The sequence below is a fragment of the Barbatula barbatula genome (assembly GCF_947034865.1).
Source record: "Barbatula barbatula genome assembly, chromosome: 3".
Taxonomy (NCBI): Eukaryota; Metazoa; Chordata; class Actinopteri; order Cypriniformes; family Nemacheilidae; genus Barbatula; species Barbatula barbatula.
In genome coordinates this window covers 2,683,412-2,704,726 of record NC_136764.1, presented here as the reverse complement: position 1 = coordinate 2,704,726, position 21,315 = coordinate 2,683,412, and the positions used below count along the sequence as shown (strand labels likewise).

At 37.5% G+C, this 21,315-nt stretch overlaps 2 protein-coding genes across 2 annotated transcripts in view; one reads left to right on the top strand and one right to left on the bottom strand.

Annotated features, from left to right (window-relative positions):
* The window catches only part of LOC306891677 (NLR family CARD domain-containing protein 3-like), a 269,541-nt gene extending 258,991 nt beyond the window's left edge, over positions 1-10,550 (bottom strand). The window contains exons 1-6 of the mRNA XM_079452137.1: positions 10,404-10,550; positions 3,759-3,878; positions 3,272-3,317; positions 2,577-2,687; positions 2,178-2,288; positions 1,948-1,999 (exon numbers count right to left, since the gene is read on the bottom strand). Of these exons, the coding sequence (XP_079308263.1) occupies positions 1,948-1,999; positions 2,178-2,288; positions 2,577-2,687; positions 3,272-3,317; positions 3,759-3,843 (405 nt within the window). The 5' untranslated portion in view covers positions 3,844-3,878; positions 10,404-10,550. The remainder of the gene's footprint in view (positions 1-1,947; positions 2,000-2,177; positions 2,289-2,576; positions 2,688-3,271; positions 3,318-3,758; positions 3,879-10,403) is intronic.
* Positions 10,551-12,380: 1,830 nt separating this feature from the next.
* Positions 12,381-13,896, top strand: LOC306892476 (E3 ubiquitin-protein ligase RNF212B-like; the record flags this gene model as incomplete). The annotated part of the gene is made up of 7 exons (XM_079453603.1): positions 12,381-12,455; positions 13,117-13,223; positions 13,300-13,360; positions 13,438-13,466; positions 13,566-13,609; positions 13,697-13,721; positions 13,857-13,896. 7 exons carry the CDS (start codon positions 12,381-12,383, stop codon positions 13,894-13,896), a joined length of 381 nt encoding a protein of 126 aa, XP_079309729.1.
* Between the last annotated feature and the right edge of the window lie 7,419 nt (positions 13,897-21,315).

The following is a 21,315-nucleotide window of genomic DNA, read 5'->3' as shown; positions in this document are numbered from 1 at the left end:
GTGTGTAGTATCGTTCCTTCGTTCGTTCTTGGGCTAGTTTAATTTGTTTGCTTTGTGTGCGCGTGTCATCTGAGGGCGGGGCCAAACGCCAGCATTGTTATTTAAATGGGGATTAGTGTTCAATCTGTAGGAGAAGCAATTTAGCAGCAGAAGCGTACAGAACTGTGAAAGTGTATTTAAATTGTGTCTTGTTGAGTTTTAGTACTGTGTTAAACTGACAAATCGCTTTGTATTTACATCCGCTCTGTCACGTGGCGAAACAGAAACCGCGTGTAGTATCGTTCCTTCGTTCGTTCTTGGGCTAGTTTAATTTGTTTGCTTTGTGTGCGCGTGTCATCTGAGGGCGGGGCCAAACGCCAGCATTGTTATTTAAATGGAGATTAGTGTTCAATCTGTAGGAGAAGCAATTTAGCAGCAGAAGCGTACAGAACTGTGAAAGTGTATTTAAATTGTGTCTTGTTGAGTTTTAGTACTGCGTTAAACTGACAAATCGCTTTGTATTTACATCCGCTCTGTCACGTGGTGAAACAGAAACCGTGTGTAGTATTGTTCCTTCGTTCGTTCTTGGGCTAGTTTAATTGGTTTGCTTTGTGTGCGGGTGTCATCTGAGGGCGGGGCCTGATGAATTAAAGTAATTAGACAGGTATTTAAAAAGTGTCTACCCACCGCGGCAGGGGTCGCTTGCAGCCCTCATCGCGTGAAGACCAAAGAGAGTAAAGACATCGACTCTACCTGCGCGCGACTCCACCGAGTCCTTCTTTTTGTACCTCCGCACTTCTTTTTGTACCTATTTTGTTTTGTATCAACACTTGCACTTTTTGTCTTACTTGTTTGCACTAATACTTAATCCTTTATTGTTATCTTTAATGTTTCTCCCTATTTTCTTTCTGCTTCTCTTAAATATGTGTTTTAAAATCCTTTCTGTTAAAAAAATCCTTTTTTTAAAATCCTTCTGTTCCAAAAAGGAAAAAATTAACTCTCCTGTACCTTCTCTGGATCTGTTCCACATTGGTGGAATGATCTACCAGCTGCTACAAGATCAGCAGACTGGGTTGCCATCTTTAAAAAACGCCTAAAACTCATCTACTGCACTGTAACTTTAATAACTGCATTAACTCATCTACTGCACTGTAACTTTAATAACTGCATTGACTCATCTACTGCACTGTAATTGTAATAACTGCATCTATTAACTTTATGAGAAAATGCTTTGTCTTTGAGAATAAAACGCCTTATCAATTTGGTATTTTAATTAGTTGTCAGTTATAATCATCACAATTAAAATAAATAAACATTTGAAATATATCAGTCTGCGTGTAATGAATTAATATAATTTCCAAGTTTCACTTTTTTAATGGAAACATCAAATTTTTGATGATATTCTAATGATATGACCAGCACCTATGGTTTCCGTAAGCCTGTCATCTAGTGGTAGTTGTTATTTTCTGCACGGTTGCGCATGGATCTGCAGTTGCGTGTGTGTGGATTGTCCAATGCAAAACCGCGTAAAGAAAGTCTCAAAATCCAAATGAACCGAACAGGATGTATGAACGCGCGTCACAGGATCCACAAATGCACAACTTCTCATTGGTATGCGCAAAATCAATATACATGAACACAAAATAAAACATTGCGATCACAAATCTGCCTCTATTTGTACAAATCGCTTCGTGTTTATTCAAATCTAAATTTCACAGAATCAAATCATAAGGCATTTGTTTGTGAATCGTAAAATACAAGCACACACACACACACACACACACACACACACACACAGACAGACACACACACAGACACACACACACACACACAGCACACGCACACACACACACACACACACACAGACAAACACAGACAGACAGACACACACACAGACACACACACACACAGCACACGCACACACACACACACACAGACACACACAGACACACACACACACACACTCACCTGGAAAACAGACTCCATGTGCTTCCCTTTGATTGAGACATTTGTTGTGTTTCTGTAATGTAACAATAAATGAAATATGTGTTTCATACAGTGAACACATGGATTAATGTGTGTATCTGTCAGTAAAGTGTTCAGTGAATATCTGCAGTAACATCAACAGCACAGACTCAGATCAGAGAATAAAGACTGATGAAGTGATTTACTCGTCTAAACCATCAGACTGTTCTCACCTCACATCTGGATCATCACAGTCTCCTGAACTGAACTGAAGTGGATGAGCCATTGATGCTTCACTCTTCATGGACACACAGCTGGGTTTAGGAGATTCTCCACCAGTCAAACTAAAACAACATTTATGTAATGAGTTTATGCAATGTATCAGTAATGTGATAAATTTGTATAGTAGAATAAATATAGGATATATGAACAAAAATATTTCTCATGCAGGCTCAGACAATTAAGTTAAAAGTAATTTCTGGTGAGATAAACTATTATAGTTCAACATATTTGTAATGACCACTATTGCGTACATGTTATATATATATTTTATGCAGAGGTTTAGCTTAAATCTCGTGCATCCCTGTTTTGACGAAAGAAACCAAATCTTTAAACCGTCAGACTGTTCTCACCTCACATCTGGATCATCACAGTCTCCTGAACTGAAGTTAAGTGGATGAGCCATTGATGCTTCACTGTTCATGGACACACAGCTGGGTTTAGGAGATTCTCCACCAGTCAAACTAAAACAACATTTATGTAATGAGTTTATGCAATGTATCTGTAATGTGATAAATTTGTATAATATATTAGAATAAATAAAGGATATATGAACAAAAATTATTTCTCATGCAGGCTCAGAAAATAAAGTTAAAAGTAATTTCTGCTAAGATAAACTATTATAGTTCAACATATTTGTAAGGACAACTATTGCGTACATGTAATATATATTTTATGCATAAATTTAGCTACAATCTTATGCATCTCTGTTTGAAGCAAGAAAACTAAATCTGTCTGTAGTCCAACTTTTTAAAATCCCTCTAAAATCCCTTAAAATGTAATTCCTCCTCAGTGCTATAGTGAGATTTGAACCCTGCTTATCTAAAGATAATTTAATAATACAAACAATAAAGCAAAACCAAAGAAACCCCTCCCCACACAAACTAATATTAATTTGTAATGAATTAGTTTGCATGAAGCAAATCTTCAAAAGTTGTTTTAAGTATAAACTCTGACAGCTATCAGACAAACCAAACACATGTAACACGTTTCTCAATTACAGTTAAAAAGGACAAATTTGTATATGAAAATATTTTAATCATCTCACCTTTTAAACTCTCTGGAGAGACTCATTGATTGAGCAAACATTGATCCTGCAAATAAAAATACTGTGTTATACACTTCTTTAAACCAGAACAAAATGTCAGATGGCACCTAAAGGTTTTTGTATCAGAACTCAGAAATATTGAACAGGAATTGTTCGCCTACCATGTGCTGCACTGCACTGACTGCTAATGTTTACTGATACTGAGAAAGTATTAACCACCATCACATCAAAATAAACCATAAACTACAGCTCAATATCTAAAGAGAGATAGTAAAGAAAGTAACAGCTAGCTGGCGTCAGTTATTTGTTAAATGCAAAGGTAATGTTTAACAGTAAAATCTCAATTCAGATTGCAAGCTGCACAGAAATTAAAGTTAAAGCAACAGTTTACTAACATGAACTTCAGCAAGTTCGAGACGCATTACGATCAGTAGCAGCACATCATAAACATTTCCTGAATTTAAGTTGATTAAACATGGACTTATACCTGCATGTGATTCACAGGCTTCATCTCGCAGTTTCTTCTTCTTTCTTTTCTCTGATCTTGACTCCTGCTTTCTTTTCGGGGCCATTTCCAAATAAATAGCCCAGACTACAGTCTGTCAAACTGCGTTAGAATAAAAAAAAAATAAGCAACGACTTTCAAAGCCTCCAATATTTATTTAACAACACCAACTCCAAACACAAATGCATAGAATTGATAGAGCCATCACAGAGGAAGTTCACAGACAAGACACAAACAAAAATCCATTGAATCTCCTATGTTAAGTTGTGATAAGTATGCCCTCATATGTTATACGTAATCAAGTGTTATTTGAATATGTGATGTGATCTTCTTTATATGGTCATATGCAAAATAAAAAGACTTCTCTTCCGGTTTAAGATAAAACCGACGAGTGTGAGCGTGATCTTTACCTCCATATGATATAAGATATTGCCGGTTATTATACGCTAGACATGGCTGCGCCAACAGGTTATGGGCCCAGGAGAGAAGTAGGTAACCGATGGAATCGACTTTGTTTTGATGGAGATGAAAAGAATTACGAACTTTGGGAGACAAAGTTTTTAGGCCATCTGCGACTGATCGGGCTAAAGGAGATTATTTTGCGGGCACCTGCTGCAGATGACGAAGATGATAAAAACGAGGAAGCATATGCTGAATTGATACAATTCTTAGACGACCAAAGGTTGGCCCTTGTAATGAGGGAAGCCGCGGACGACGGAAGAAAAGCTCTGCAGATCTTGAGAGACTACTATGCAGGTAATGGAAAACCACGTGTAGTAAATTTGTACACGGAATTAACGTCCTTGCAGAAAACTGCAAATGAGACTGTTACAGATTACATTCTTCGAGCAGAGACCGCGATTACGGCACTGAGAAATGCTGGTGAAACTCTTAGTGATGGACTGTTAATTGCGACGATTTTAAAAGGATTACCCGATTCGTTCAAACCATTTACTATACACGTCACACAAGGTGATGTAGACCTAACTTTCGTAGAATTCAAGACTAAATTGAGAAGTTTCGAAAGCACCGAAAAGTTTCATGCTAGCTCAAGTGATGACAACGTGATGCGAGCGAGCGCATCTACTTCAGGTTTCAGAGGACGACGAGAACGATTTACTGATGGCGACATAATCTGCTACAGTTGCAACCAAAGAGGACACAAAGCCCAAGCATGTCCGAACCAGCGTCGCAGGGGGCAGTGGTGTGGTTACTGCAAAAGTTCGACACATAAAGATACATCATGCAGGCGCAAAAAGAGAGACAATGTAAAACATGTTAAAGATACAGAGGATGACAACGAGCATGCGTTTGCATTTAAGATAAGTGACTGCCCAATCTACGGATTGCAACGAAAGGGACTGATGGTTGACACAGGAGCGACATCACATATTGTCACCGACATCAGAAAGTTTAAGAAGTTTGATGACGAATTCCAGTCAGAAAAGCATTGCATCGAGCTAGCGGACGGAACCAGAGCGAATGGGGTGGCGCCTTCAGCGAGGCGATGCCGAGGTGTACCTGATTGACAGCGAGGGACGTCAAGTGATGACGACGCTCAAGAAAGCCCTGTATATACCATCGTATCCTCAGGACATTTTTTCTGTCAAGGCAGCGACAACGAGTGGAGCCTCGATCAACTTCAAGGAAGGATGTGATGAACTCACTCATAAAGACGGTACCAAGTTTGACATACAACAATACAATAGACTTTACTATCTGAACACTGTAAGAGAAGAAGATGATAGTTGAAACGGGTGTTATGATATCCAAACTTGGCACGAGATTCTTGGTCACTGTAATTATGATGATGTTTCCAAATTGCAGAATGTTGTTAAGGGAATAATAATCAAGGGTAAAATTGACAAGTCTAATCTAGATTGTGAAATTTGTACTCAAGGGAAATTTGTGCAGAGCAGAAACCGAGAACCAGACGCACGAGCTAAAGCTGCACTTGAACTAGTGCATACTGATTTAGCTGGTCCTATTGAACCAGTGGCTAAAGATGGGTTCAGGTATGCTCTGGCATTTACTGATGATTTCTCAGGAGCAGTGTTTGTGTACTTCCTTAAAGCAAAAAGTGACACTATGAAAGCTGCTGAAAAATTCATAGCTGATGTAGCACCGTATGGGAACATAAAGTGTATAAGATCTGATAATGGCACAGAATTCACGGCAAAGGAGTTTCAGTCACTGCTTAGCAGAAATCGCATAAGACATGAGACCTCAGCACCTTACTCACCCCATCAAAATGGGACTGCTGAGAGAAATTGGAGAACCTTGTTTGAAATGGCAAGGTGTATGCTCTTAGAGAGCAATTCACCTAAGTTGCTGTGGACTTATGCAATAATGGCAGCTGCAACAATAAGAAACAGGTGCTATAACTGCCGCACAAAGCAAACCCCATACTATATGCTAACAGGGAGAAAGCCAAACCTGTCTAAAATGAGGATATTTGACTCAATATGCTATGCATTTAAGTATGAGAAGAAAAAGCTAGATTCAAGATGTGAAAAGGGGATTTTTGTAGGATATGACAAAAACAGCCCTGCCTACCTGGTGTATTACCCAGAAACTGGAAAAGTTCTCAAGCACAGGCTTGTTAAATGCTTTACAAAGTGTGTTCCAGTGCACCAGACACACACTGATTTTTCAGGTGAGGATTTCTGTGGGGAGGAGTATGTACCCAAAGAGTCAAAAATTGACACTCCTACTCAGAGTCCACAGACTAGTGGAGAGGATATAGTTGATGGTAATGAGAGTGCTCAAAGAAAGGGAAGCGACCACGGGGTACGTTACCCAAAAAGAGATAGGAGAGCTCCTTAGTATTTGACAGACTATGTGTCTGATATTGATTCTGATGACCAGATTCTGACAAATGTTGATTTTTGTTACAGAGTGTGTAATGTGCCACAAACTTACACAGAAGCTATGAGTTCAGAAAAATCTCGTGTTTGGGTTAATGCAATGAAAGAAGAAATGAACTCTCTTAAGGAAAACGACACATTTACCTTGACCATACTACCAGAGGGTAAACATGCAGTGGGGGGTAGGTGGGTCTACACCATTAAAAACAATGCAGATGAGTCTGAAACCTATAAGGCCAGATATGTTGCTAAGGGTTATAGCCAGGTACTGGGAGTGGACTACAAGGAGACTTTTTCTCCCACTGCAAACATTGTTTCGATACGTGCATTAATGCAAATAGCTGCACAAAATGACCTTAAACTCCACCAGATGGATGTAAAGACTGCCTACTTACATGCTCCAATAGACTGTGAGATATACATAGAACAACCAGAAGGATTTGAGGTGAAGACAGACATTGATGAAAAACTTGTTACACGAATGTTACACGACCACCTTACGGAGAACGATTTTCTGCAGAATCCTGCAGACAATTGTGTATACACCAAACAAACTGTAAAAGACAGGGTGATACTGGTAATTTGGGTTGATGATTTAATCATTGCTGCCAGTAGTGATGATTTGTTGAAAGATGTAAAAGCAATGTTGACTGCGAAATTCAAAATGAAGGATCTGGGAAAACTAAAACATTTCCTAGGTATAGACTTTCAACAAGTGGATGGAATTGTAACAATGAATCAGAAAAGGTACACTACCAAAATACTGGACAGATTTAACATGTCAGATTGTAAACCTAGATCAACGCCATGTGAACAAAAACTGGATTTTTGTAACGCTGATTCTTTTGATCCTAAAAAGTACCGTGAGGCAGTTGGTAGCCTGATCTATCTGATGACATGTACAAGACCGGATTTAAGTTGGGTTGTTAGTAAGTTATCTCAATTCATGTCTGAACCAAATGTACAGCACTGGGCTACAGTCAAACAGGTGATGAGGTACTTAAAGGGGACAACCAACTATGAGCTATGTTACAAAAAGAGTGAAGAAAAACTCAAACTTGTGGCATACAGTGATGCTGACTGGGCGTCAGATCAAAATGACAGGCGAAGTACAACTGGGTACTGTTTTAGCCTTACTGAAAGTGGTCCACTGATTTCCTGGAAATCAAAGAAGCAGCCAACCGTTGCTTTATCTACATGTGAAGCAGAATACATGGCACTGACGGCAACAGCACAGGAAAGCATGTATCTTGTTCAGTTGTTGAATAATTTGGAGGGTAATTGTCAACACATGCCGGTTAAAATCTGGGAAGATAACCAAGGTGCAATTGCTCTTTCAAAGAACCCAGTTTGTCGGCAGAGATGCAAACATGTTGACATACGGTATCATTTCATTCGGTCAGTACTCAATGATGGTAAAGTTGTTATTGAATACTGTCCCACAGAAAGCATGGTGGGAGATGTTATGACAGAACCAATGTCGAAGGGCAAACTAGAGAAATTCAAAAGGTTTATGTTTGGTATGTAAATCTAGAGTTTGAGATATGTTCTCTTTGTGAATTTTTTTTTGTATAGCTTTACAACATTTTCTTTTGTTATGTGATGTTGTAGGAAGAAAAAAAAAGTAATATATCATTATTATTATGGTGTTATGTATATGAGAGCAAGTGGGGGTGTTAAGTTGTGATAAGTATGCCCTCATATGTTATACGTAATCAAGTGTTATTTGAATATGTGATGTGATCTTCTTTATATGGTCATATGCAAAATAAAAAGACTTCTCTTCCGGTTTAAGATAAAACCGACGAGTGTGAGCGTGATCTGTACCTCCATATAATATAAGATATTGCCGGTTATTATACGCTAGACATGGCTGCGCCAACATCCTAGAATCAAGTTTTGGTCCTCAGCTCATTTTAAACAGAAATCACCTCAGAATTCAACAGGACAATCAGGTTATAGCGCAATATAAACATTTAGAAATCTGCTGTTTTCCCGCAACAACAATAAACAAACAAATTTTACAGCATTTTCACCACAAGGAAAAAATTGATCAAATGCAGTATCATCTGCTCCTAAACTCTTTTGAACTTGTTTTAAAACAGAAAACAACCTTTCACATCACAGTTCAACGCTCTCGGGGCTGTGAACATTAGCTCGAGCCGGCAGTGAAGAAATGTTCTGGCTAGCTGAGCTGTCCTCGTTGACGGAATGTGCCTTAGCAGACTAGTTGCTCATGCTAACGTTAACTAGCGTAAATAAATTGCCTATTTTCGGTATATATTTTACATTTTCTGCGTTCCTGATATCCTTCTCTCTTTTAAGTTTCCGATTAGCGCTCCCACTTAGCTTCTCCATGTTTGCGTTTTGTGAGTTGTGTTGTGTGTTGTGTGTTGTGTTGTGTTTGTAGCCCCTCAGCAGCACTTGGTGCTCTACACACAGCGCGTGATGGGAGCGGCGGACTTGGACTGTTGCCAGAAAAGAATGAATCTTCCACTTTCACTTTGACATTATATCGAGTATTTTCACAAGAGAATCGGCAAACAAGTCACATATGACTGTTTGTAAACACGCTTCCTTATGACAAGAATAACATTTACATTTAGTCATTTACAGTGGTGTGCGGTGGACTTAAAAAATGAGGAGGCAGATTTCTACCCATGTAATTTTTGTTCATCTCTGTACTATTAACAAGGGCGTTTGTCAGTCATTTCAGTGTTTATGTGTGAAAAATTCCTTTTAATTACTGCAAGTTCATTACAGTATGTACTTCTGATTTTTGTAGTTTAATATTTTCCCTGCTTTGGGAAAAGGTACATCAACACCACCTTCATCTTCCTCTGGTACTATATTTCCTATATAAGAATAACATCATTACCAGGGCCAGACGGAATCTGCAGACTTTTTTTGTTAATTCTGTGGAGAATTTTTTTCTTAATCTGCCGAATAGTTTTTATATTGTTTGAAATATGTTATAAGTTGAAAAAAGGTTTTAAAATAAATTTGTTAAAAGATTTGAGAGAATGGGCCTTTAAACTTTACAAAATAAAAGCATTTACAAATCAGCTGTAAAAATTGCAATTAAACCTAAATAAAAACGTTATCAACATGTTTTATAAACACCATTATTGAATATAGACCTACTTGTTTATTTATAATATACATTTAACATGCAGAATGACATATTTTTATAATGATAATCATACATGTAAATGCTGTTCACAGTTTTAAACTATGACGATCTCAGTCGTGTTTTTGACGACTTTAATGGATCTTTCAGAGTTACTGTCTCAGCACATGAGATGAAGAAGAAAGGAATTTATGTGGAAAAAAACATAAGCGCTTTAACAAACTTGTTCGCTCATTGCATTATTGTGTGTGAGTTTGCTGCGTCTGATTACGCAGCGCTTCTTAAACCCAAGTTTTATGTGTAGGCTAAGCTTGCTTTTATCAACAAAAACATGTGATGCAATACGAACACGACAACCATATCGTGTGGACATTTATATAGACAGGCTGCTTCATTAGTGGTCTATTAGATTCGCTTGAGAAGTAGACTGTGGATGTCTTTGGAATCGATCACGCCATAAAATCATCAGATTGAAACACTAAACAGCAGAGTACTTGATGCGAGTATCCGCGGTCCGCGGACGCGCATTTCGTCTGGCCCTGATCATTACCAATAGCATCAATTTAATTATTAGCAGTCCCAGAAATATTCAAAGCATTTAAGAGATCAAATCAAATAGATGTGACTTACTTTAAACTTGCTCTTATCCTGAGCAAGCCTGATCACAAGCAAACGTTTTTGAACAAATCTGCGGGGTCGCTGTTTCACACTGTTTTATACGCTGATTGATCTCATATTTCGCTTAATACATTCTATCAGCTGTCCTATTTTATTTCTGAACTGTTAATAATATTCTCATTCGATTATTTTCGAGGGGGGGGAGAGGCACCGCCTCCCTTGCCTCCTCGGAGGAAACGCCCCTGGTCATTTAACAGATGATTTTATCCAAAGCGACTTATGAAAAATTCAGGGAGCAATGAGCGATATGTGACAGGAGCAATAGTTCAATAGGTGCTAATACAAAAAACAACACACAACAATAAACGCGATGTAAATGAATCTACTGAATAAATGTGATACTCACAGTATTTTTCTTAACTTTAATAACAACAGCGATTCTTCTCACTGTAAAATGGCTTCTGCTGTAACAGTTTCACTTTCTCCCGTTAGCTACGGAGGAGGAGCCTTGAAAGAGCTCAAACACAATGATACACACACACACACACACACACACACACACATCGCAGTGTGTTGTGTAGTGTTTCCTTTCGCTGCGGCCAATTGTCTTCTGAACTACAGTGGTAGTTTTACTGCTATTATAATAATACTTTTGTGAGACATATTTGGTTTGGTTAAGAAAACAAAGATGGTGTTTAATCTGGTGCCGGTCGCATAAACCGCTTAGAATGACAAGATCGTCCTCTGTTGTTTCGTTCTGTGTCTTGTGTCTGGCCCCAGATGACGTAATAATAAATGGATTAACTACAACATTTTTTACTCCACTTATTTTTGTTGTCTTGATAAAAGTATGTATAGTTATTTGTATAGTAATGAGCGACTTTAAATGGTTGAAATATGAATCATTTTATAAACACCCGCGTATGTTAAGTAGATCTATGACGCAATCGAGACGTGAGGCGTTGGCGACCTCTACTGGAGACTTTACTCAACGACACGTCACTCGAGTCGAGCCGGTTCTGACAGGACTTGTTTCGCTTCAGTTTCGGTCTGTTACTCTGTGAACTGCAGCTAAACACTTCAGACAAACACCAAGTTAAACATTGTGGTAACATGCGACATTCACCTTTACACCATGATTATATAAGAAATCATTTCTGAGGTAAATATGAGAATTAGTTTTGTTGGTCCTGCAGAGACATGGATTGGTTTCACTGTAATAACTGTTTTCTGAGAAGAGGGAAACCATTTGTAGTGTCCAGCTGTGGTCATATATTCTGTCAGGACTGCATGAATACAAGTGAGTGCGGGATTTACTTTGATATAATAACAGTTAAATGTGATTTTCACTTTTATTTAAGACCTTTTTTAGTCGGGTAACAAACATTTTGTCTTCCAGAGTTTAGTGGTCAGTGCAGAGTGTGTCAGGCCGACTGTAACTACCTGACAATATCTGACCAGGTGAGTCAAACTAAACCCAGAAACTGCGTCTACAGCAGAACAATGATCAGCCCCAGTTGTGATGCTAAATGCAGACAATGAACCAACAACACATTCATTGACAACGACTCTCATTCTATAGATAAAGCCACTGCCATATATGATATTATTGAGAGTTCATTGAGTTTATGTGTGCTGTATGGACAGAGTTCACCTGGTGCGGAAAGGATCCTGCTAGCACAGGTACATCTGCTAAAGATCTGGAAAACATCTGCTGTGTAAAAACATCTGCTTGATATCAGTTTTACATCCATTCTCAATGATAAATATATTACAGACGTCTGTGTGACATCTAACATCAGACGTATTGCAGATGAGCACACAATGTCTTCCAGATGTGAATGCAGACGTCTGTCAGGTGTAGTTTGCTATCAGGGGACAATCGTTGCAAATTGTCAAAACAGTTGAAAGCCCAAGTGAAGGTTTTGCTTATTTATCAGCTTTTCTCGTCTCTTTTGTTTCCTGCATATTCCTTTCATTATTGTGAAGATGAAACCGCAGGAAAAGATGTATTTCACAGATCCAGTGAAACTCCTGCAGACTCGACTGGATCATATCGCACAAAACCCCCTTAGTTGTTATAAAATGCACTGTTACCCACTGCTGCGTGGGGCTCATTGCTTTTATAAAATTGTTATTCTATATGCGTAGCATATGTTTCATAAAATTAAGTAAATAAAGTGATATTTAGGCTATGTAATGCGGTCTTCCGTTATAAAGCGGGGTATTTACTTACGCCTTGGAACTCGGCTCAACCAATCATAATGAAGGACCAGAACTGACCGTTTTATAATAACATACATTATATTCACAAATGATTAAACCAAACGCTTGTTCGTGACATTTGAATGTCGTTTCTTACAGTAAACGTGGAAGGTCTGCATTCGGTAAAATGAGCTTATCAAATATTTCAAAATCATATTTCATCATGTTTCTCATGGGGCAAGTAGCCGTGTAATAAGTGGGATAATGTACAAGCAGCCGGCTGTTCCTACCTGATACCTGATCATACTGTCAGGGCTTATTTCTGCCATAACAACCGGCTGCCTGTACATTATCCCTTACTTATTAAATGTACTTTATTACAATTCATTTATAATCGACATGATATTGAATAACATCTCTATTTTATTTTACTTGACTACATGAAATGATCAAATGCCACACTGACATGAAGCCCTAAGCAAACACATTTCTACCTATTGAAAGTTCAGACGTGTTTCAGGTTGCCGTTTTTCAGAAAAGGCAGAAGGAACGTGTCATAGCTTTCTATAGAAGCAAGTCTGCAGAGCTGGAGCGAAGGCTTAAAGATGTCAATGATCAGCTCTACAGGTGCTCTTTTGTTGTTGAATATCTCAAATATTTCCATCATAACTTTTAATTTGTATCTATTTGTGTTTTATTAAAGGCAAGTGTCTGAGCTGAAAAGAGAGAATGAAGAGCTCAAGAAACCTCTCTCTCAAAGGAGGGTGAGAAATATCAGTTTACATTAGTTGTATTCGCTCTTGACTCATTCTTTAATGTTAATGTGTTTTGCCCCACACAGACATCTCCTGGGAGGTTTCAGATTAATGGGTAAACACAGATTATTGTCTATGATCATATGTGTGGCCATAATATTGTAACAGTATGTTATAACACACATTCACAGAATTCACGTCTTTCCATATATAGAGGTACTCCAAGGATGACTCTTCCAGTGGCTGTGACATCACCAGGTACTAACGCTTCATAATTTGAGAAATAAACTGCACTTATTAAACTAAAAGACTAAACTTTATGTGTTGTGTTTTTACTTTCCACAGTCACACCGCGCTCTAGAGCTGTCAGGTAGATTGTATTGTATTATCTTAACCATGTTTACTGGTAGACCTGCTCTCCCCCAAACATTGACCGCTTTTCCACCATCGTGCAGAACCGTTCCGTGTTGTGGATATTTTATTTTATTTATTATGACTCCCACAGGTTCATCTATCTCTATGTCGAGCATGAGTTCAATGCATGAACAGACTTGTCAGTAAGTCAAGGTTTTGTAACCCATTTCTTGCTATCATAAAGTAAACATTTATTAAGTTATTTATATTGCACGATCTCATGGTTTATGCTTATTATGTTCTCTTATTTTAAGGGACACCCAGTTCAGTTCACACCCCCGCAGGGTATCTTTTGATAAAATTATAAAAAATTCAGATGTTCAGATGTCTTAAAAAAGCTTCACGTTAAGCAATTCTACCTTTCATCTACAATTTTTAGGTAGATGTTCTTTACGTAGGTTTTGCTTTGGCAAGCACCAGCGGATCTGTACATCAACGTGACGGTAACAGATGACCAGATACAACATCTTCACAATTACAGGAAAAGTGAAACATTTCTTGACTTCTGTTTTTGAAGAGGTGTCTGTCATCTGCGAGCATCCAGAAGATGTTTCTCCCGTTTATACATTTTGAGTTTTTTGAAACTGACGTGTTTCTTTCACTCCAGTTTATCACTTTCATCTCAAAGTTCCAACAGATCTAAAATTAAATGAGAAACGTCATTCGTTTAGCGATGTTTCGTGTTCTTTAAAAGAAAAATACAATCATTCTCTGACCATTCCCCGCCAGTGTTTCTTAGATACAGAACAACGATACAAACATAGACAGAGTATTTCATGTTTATGGATCTGTATATGCTGTACTGTTGAAATGTGGGTAACCTGTTTGTTCCTCAGTATCTTCATGTTTCATTGTGCATGAATCTAAACTGAATCACTTTTCTCTTCAACCTCCTCTTAACAATCTCCATTTCAACAATCTCTGTGTGTGTGTGTGTGTGTGTGTGTGTGTACTAGCACACAAAACTTGCTTGTACACCTTGTGTTGGTCTTACTTTTGGATGAAGCGGCTCCTTCAATCCAAATTGTAATCAATATCAATGCAGGTAACAAAAACAACAAGACCTAGCAGAGAGCGATCCTGTAAAACTGATGGTGCTGTCCCAGCATGCAATGCTCCATATCATAGCTTCACATTCTCTATTTACAATGTAAATGATATAGGCCTATTAAAACATATCAACTAAAATAAAGCAACAAAAAAGAAAATAAAGCACAGCTGGTTTTCTTCTTTAAACATTGTCATCAATAACAAGAGGTCAGTTTTTCACTTTGCATTTCAATGTTAAATTCAGTACATTGCGATAAATCCATTTATTGGAGAAAAGTCAGATATACAGAAGGACAGTTAGTGGACACAGAAGTGAATCTCTTGACATTTACAAACTGTGATTCGGGTCAGAGAACATAACGCTGTGGTGCTATATACGTAATTTTACCATCTGCTTTGTATCATTCAGTGTTTCTCGTCTCATTCTTGTGGTGCCATGCACGCAGTTGCTCTGCTTATCTTCAGATAAGAGTATGCCAAGCTTTTAAATGGTTCACCGAATATCTGTATCTTGTGACTGTCTACCTTACTATGAGACGATATGTTTTCAAATCAGACTAATGTCCAGCATTGCAGCATCAAACTGTTTCTCTGTTCCAGAAAAAATAACATTTATAATCTATAAGTGTCACGTTCAGGTTCTGTTTATTGTTCATATAGTCAATCATTAGTTTCACCTGTGTCTGGTTTAGTTTTCCTGTATATTTAAATCTCATCATTCCCGGAGGACGGCGGCCCTCTTGTAGTCTTTGGGGACTAATCTTGCATACACTACACTATTATAATATAAATATTATGAAGGTTTAGGCTGCACTAGTCAGATCAACCGCAACCAGGAACACTTCCAATAACAACTGATGCATTTGTTGCTTCAAAGAGTGCAGAACAGTCCTCTACTCTCAGCCAGTCTCATTGTTCCAAGGGTACCAGAGCGGGCAGGACACAGTCCATACCCAGACCTGACAAAATCTGTGATGATAGAGCTGGACAAAGGACGTGGCGACTACAACATTTTAGCCGCTATTAGATTATTAATGATAATCTATTTTGCCTTGTTGTGCGCGCACTGTCGAGCTTGTGCAGAGGCTGCAGCTTTTGCCAGAGGGGAACTGGGATCCGCTGGTTAGGCCTGGTTTCCCTCTGAGGATTTGTTTCTCCTCCAATGGAGTTTTGGGTTCCTCGCCACCGTAAGCATACTAGCATTGCACTAGTTTGCCTGACTGCTAGAATTTTATAGTTTTATTTCATTAACACTGCATAGAGGAATTTATTTTTACAATGTTTACTTGTACAGCTGCTTTGTTATAATGAACATTGTTAAAAGCGCCATATAAATAAAGCTGACTTGACTTCAGTTGACAATTATTGTGTTTTGTTACTCTAAATTGTTAAATTAGTGAAATATACCAGTTTGTGGTTGTGTTTAGGAAGATCAATGCAAAATAATCTACCCAGAAGCATTGTTTGTTTTCAGGTTCTTGAAAGTTTTCTGAAGTTTTTCCACTGTACACTAGCAGATGACGGCGCTGTACCTCGGTGTTCTTCTGTTGCTTCAGTGTGGACTGTTGCATGCAGCTGAACCTCAGAGTTCACAGAACCTGAACTGTCCTGCTCTTGCTGGAGAACCAGGAACACCTGGACACAATGGTGTGCCCGGAAGAGACGGTAGAGATGGAAAAGACGGGGCCATTGGGCCTAAAGGAGAGAAGGGAGAGCCAGGTTTGTGTGAGAGTTTAAGTGTGTTTTTCAGAGGGAGAGATAAAGATTCAGGCATTTGCTTGCTTTACTGTCACAGGAATGGATGTGCAAGGACCGCCAGGTAAAGCAGGACCACCTGGACCCCAAGGAGTACGAGGTCATGATGGTTTAATTGGTTTGCCAGGTATCAAACATCATAAATTGTGGTCCAGAATATCAGCCTATAAATCAATAAAGCATCTTGATAAAACGTATTTTCAGGTCATCCTGGAAGTGACACAATGTCCCTCAAATCTGAGATCCAGCAGCTAACTGCCAAAATGACCATGATGGAGAAGGCTTCAGGATTTAATACTTTTAGAAGGGTTGGGCAGAAATATTACACTTATGATGGCCTATTGGACAGTTTTGATCAGGGGATTAAATTCTGCAATGCAGCTGGTGGAACGATCGTTTTGCCAAAAGATGATGCTGAAATCCAAGGTTTGTTAAGATTATCTGTTGCCAGTGGTTTGAGTGGTAAGAAGGTGTTCATTGGAGTCACAGACAGAAAAAGAGAAGGGCAGTTTATGGACCTTGATGGACAGCTCTTGACTTTTACCAAGTGGGGTTTAGGTCAGCCTGATGACTATAAAGGTGGACAAGACTGTGGTGCCCTCGTGGTGGATTATGGGGAATGGGATGATGTTGGTTGTAATGATTCACATCATGTCATATGTGAAATAAAAATCTGATAGAACGTGTCACAATCTTCTGCACTATTGACATGTGTATGTGTGGGACAGATGCACATCCAACCACCACGGGGAGCTCTCTCCAAAATACTAAAACCTTACTATTCACTCAACATTTTATATATTTGTCTCATGTATACTGTATGTGACAATGCTTTCCATTGTCATGGTATTGCCAGTTCACCTGTGTACCAAGCATTATATCATTATTCATTGCATGTCTTATGTGATGACAATAGTTTGGCTGTTCTTTTGGTTTATCCTTTACAATCATATATGTCTTGTTTGCTTGGTTGAACTGATCATTTGGATTGTAGACCTTCCCTGGTATTTTGACCGTCCCTTTCTGGACTGTTGTTTAGTAAACTTCTGCATATGGTTTTTCAACCTGCCTACATGTCCAGTCCTTTACGCATAAATGATCAAATGTTGGATTATTTCCAAAAAGGGAGAAATGTTTCTTCATTGTTAGATATTGATATTCATATAGTGTTTACGGTTGATTAAAACAGACACTTCATGCCTGAGGAATTTGTTCACATATTTATACTTTTCTCTTTAATTCATAAACTTATGATTTATTAAACCTGGCTCAGACCAGAAGACAACTTGGAGATTTGTCTCAAAAATGTAAAAAATCTATTCAATTATATTTATTTTCTAATAACTACCTTTTCTATTGATTAATGATTAAATGTTGTTACCTTTTATTATTCTTGAATAAATTAGTTTCTGTTTCATTTAAATGCAAATCTAATAACAACTTTAAAAACTCTAAATACCTGAAGTGATGTCATATACTGTAAATGTGATTTCATTGGTCGGCTGTAATGTTTATATTCTGATAACATGAACTCAAGACCCGTCCTGTCCACAACATTTGTATCTGACTTGATAATCCTGATTATATGACTTTAAACTGATTGATTCAAACATTCATTTGGTTTAAAAACTAAACAACAAACTTAAAGTTTAACAAGCTAAAGAATGTTGTTATTGTTTTATTATTTATTTTCATTTATTATAGTGGAGAGAGAAACTATCTACACATTTTTTTGAAGTCACATCAAGACAAGAAGATGTGAAAAAGTTTATATTTCAACAATCATTTGATAACTGTTTATGTTTGGAAACTGATAAACATTTTATAAACTGAAGCCAATTTTCACTTTAATAATCAAATTTAATTAATAATCATAATAATTTTTTTTTGGTTAAAAGCGTTTGCCAAATGCATAAATGTAAATGTTTATCCTGGAGTCCCCAGCATACCGGCACACAATGGCACCGCTGGCAAAGATGGTAAAGATGGGGCTGCTGGTCAAAAAGGCCAGAAAGGAGACACAGGTTTGTTCGTCTAGTTTATATTTTATTTGTGTGTATTACTGTCCATTGTGACATATACCTGTACATACAGTATTACATATCAGTCATATGAGAATGATGTTGATGAGACATTAAATGGTTTAACAACGTTGTATTTTGGTTACAATTAGGTAATGTTGCAGTAAAACCTTTTAAAAACCTTTTAAAAACAACACCCCTATTAAAAAAATATGCAACTAAAATAAAATGTTTAAAAACTTAAAAAAATAACAAAGTGCTTTATGTTTTTTATTATAGTGTAAAACATAAATATCATGTGTGTTTGCAATAAAAAAAAGTTCAGACCAAACGGTAACTTTTGTGACACGTTTTATTTAAGTGTTAAAATTGTTGAACTTTGTTACACTGTTGTTGCAGTTAGCGTTGTGTTCGGGAAAAAATAAACGACAGATAGATCATCTTTAGCCGCTCTTGGCATATTTATTTTTCGTTGCTGACACATCAGTCTCACGGTCAGACAGCCATCAGTAAGAATACCGTAAAACAACTTGAACAAACATAATAACTCAAACGCGTCGTCTGTGGCTTAAACTTTAGTGCCCCCTTGTGGCATACATACAGTACAGCATTACATAAATATAGAACTGAGGACATAATAAACATATTTTAACAAAAATGATTTTATATTTATTAAAGAATCAATATTATATTAACACATCATATGAACGCTTACAGATAGTAAATAAACTTACAGGTTTATATTTCTCAAAGCAAAGTTTGTTCGCGATCTAAATCTCAACACTGAGCAAACTTCAATACTGAAAATGGCCACAAGGTGGCGCACATACACATGACAATCTGAACACATGAAACTAAAGGTTGTCGGTGTTTTAACACGAGGCTCAATATTATGCGTGTGAATTATTTTCTGATTGTGACTAATCTTATATTGTTGGAAAGATCTAAGACTCTAAAATAAATATTTCATCACTGTTTTATCAAATCATTTATGTAAGAAGAGTAATTGATTCATAAATGACAAGAGTGTGAATAAGAAACATTTCTGTGCTGCTCAATGTCTGACGGTACACGTACATTTACTTCAATATTTAGTTTAAATTATTAACTTATCATAACAAACTATATATTGTCAGAAAGGTCTATGACACTAGAATGCATATATGATCAGTACTTTATGAAATTCATAAATAACAAGAAATAACATTATATCCAGTAATGAAAAGGCAAGACAGTCCGCTATGAATCTGTGATGAGGGGGATTGACATCTGGGTTCTAGGAACAGGCTTTAGGCTGAATGTGGATCATTTTTACACCAGACCATCACTGTTCCAGGATCTCCTTCAAAAAGGCTTCTGGACCTGTGGGACTATTCGCTGCAACCACAAACGAGTTGGGGTCTGTTCCCAGCACTCGCACAGCTCAGCTCCTGCTATATCCCAGTCAGATCGGAAACATTTTTATTTAAACAGAAATTTCTTTGAAAATGTTGATAACCCATTTAGAAATATTTCATTTTATATAAAAAATCGTCTTATTACTGTAACTGTACAGGTTTCAGTTTATTTTCTCTGACAGAATTTCTCCCAAAACTAAAATACATAACAGCCACTTTCACTCATAAATGATCAAATCAAATACAGGCTCTGCCTTCTAAAGGGAAGGTATTTGTTTTTATACTTTTTATATATCAAATTTGGCGAATAACAATTATTTCTTTGAGATTAGAGTTGAATTATACTGCGACCGCCCACAGATTATATGCACCAATCATTGCAACGCTTGTACTGTATATATCTGGTACATTACAATGAGTTTGATGATATGTCGAGTTTTATTATGTGGAAATGGGAATCCCTATTGTCCCTTACAGTTACCCGCTTATATTGCATGATGCAATATACTTCATTTCTTATGCAGAACCCAGAAGAAGCTATTTTGAAGAACGTTGGAAACAAAAAAACCTTTGTACTATTGACTTGACATTGGTCTTGTCTATACAATAGATACCAATGTTTCGGTTTTGCAGCATTCTTCAAAATATCTTTTGTGTTCTGCAGCGTAAAGAAAGTCGTACAGACTTGAAATGACAAGAGAGCAAGTACAGAATTACAGATTTGTCACTTTTGGTGTCCTATAGTTTTAGTCAGAGACACTCGAGTTCCTCTGTAACAGACCTATAGTCAAAAACTGTGTTTTTATTAGCACACAGAGTTATCATGACCTTGAGCGACACTAACAAGTTTTACTGTTGTCTACACCACGCCTCTTAGTTTTTATAATCATACATTTTTATATTTGGTACATAAATAAATAACAAGATGTTTTACGGGGGCTCATTCTTCATATTCTTTCTACTCTTATGCTGGAATCAAAATCATACACTCCAAAAACAGACTTTAACCCAAAGATTGGGATCCAAATACAGCTGAAAGTGGAAGAAAAGGGACACTTTGCCTTCCCAAGGGTGCATTTGAATAACTCTTCCATACTATGGGATAGAGAAAAAATAGTTTCCCTTATTTGCAGACACTTGCTGGAATCAAGTAAAGCTATACGCTTGTTCCTGGAGGACACCGGGGCAGAGAAATAAACGAAGAAAACGCCATTTTTGTGTGTGTTTCTCATAGGACTGACAACACTTACAATAATGTTTATCCCTTTCAACAGTGTTTTATGACATCTGGAGGGGTTTCCTGGAATTTGACTTCAAATGTTGTTAT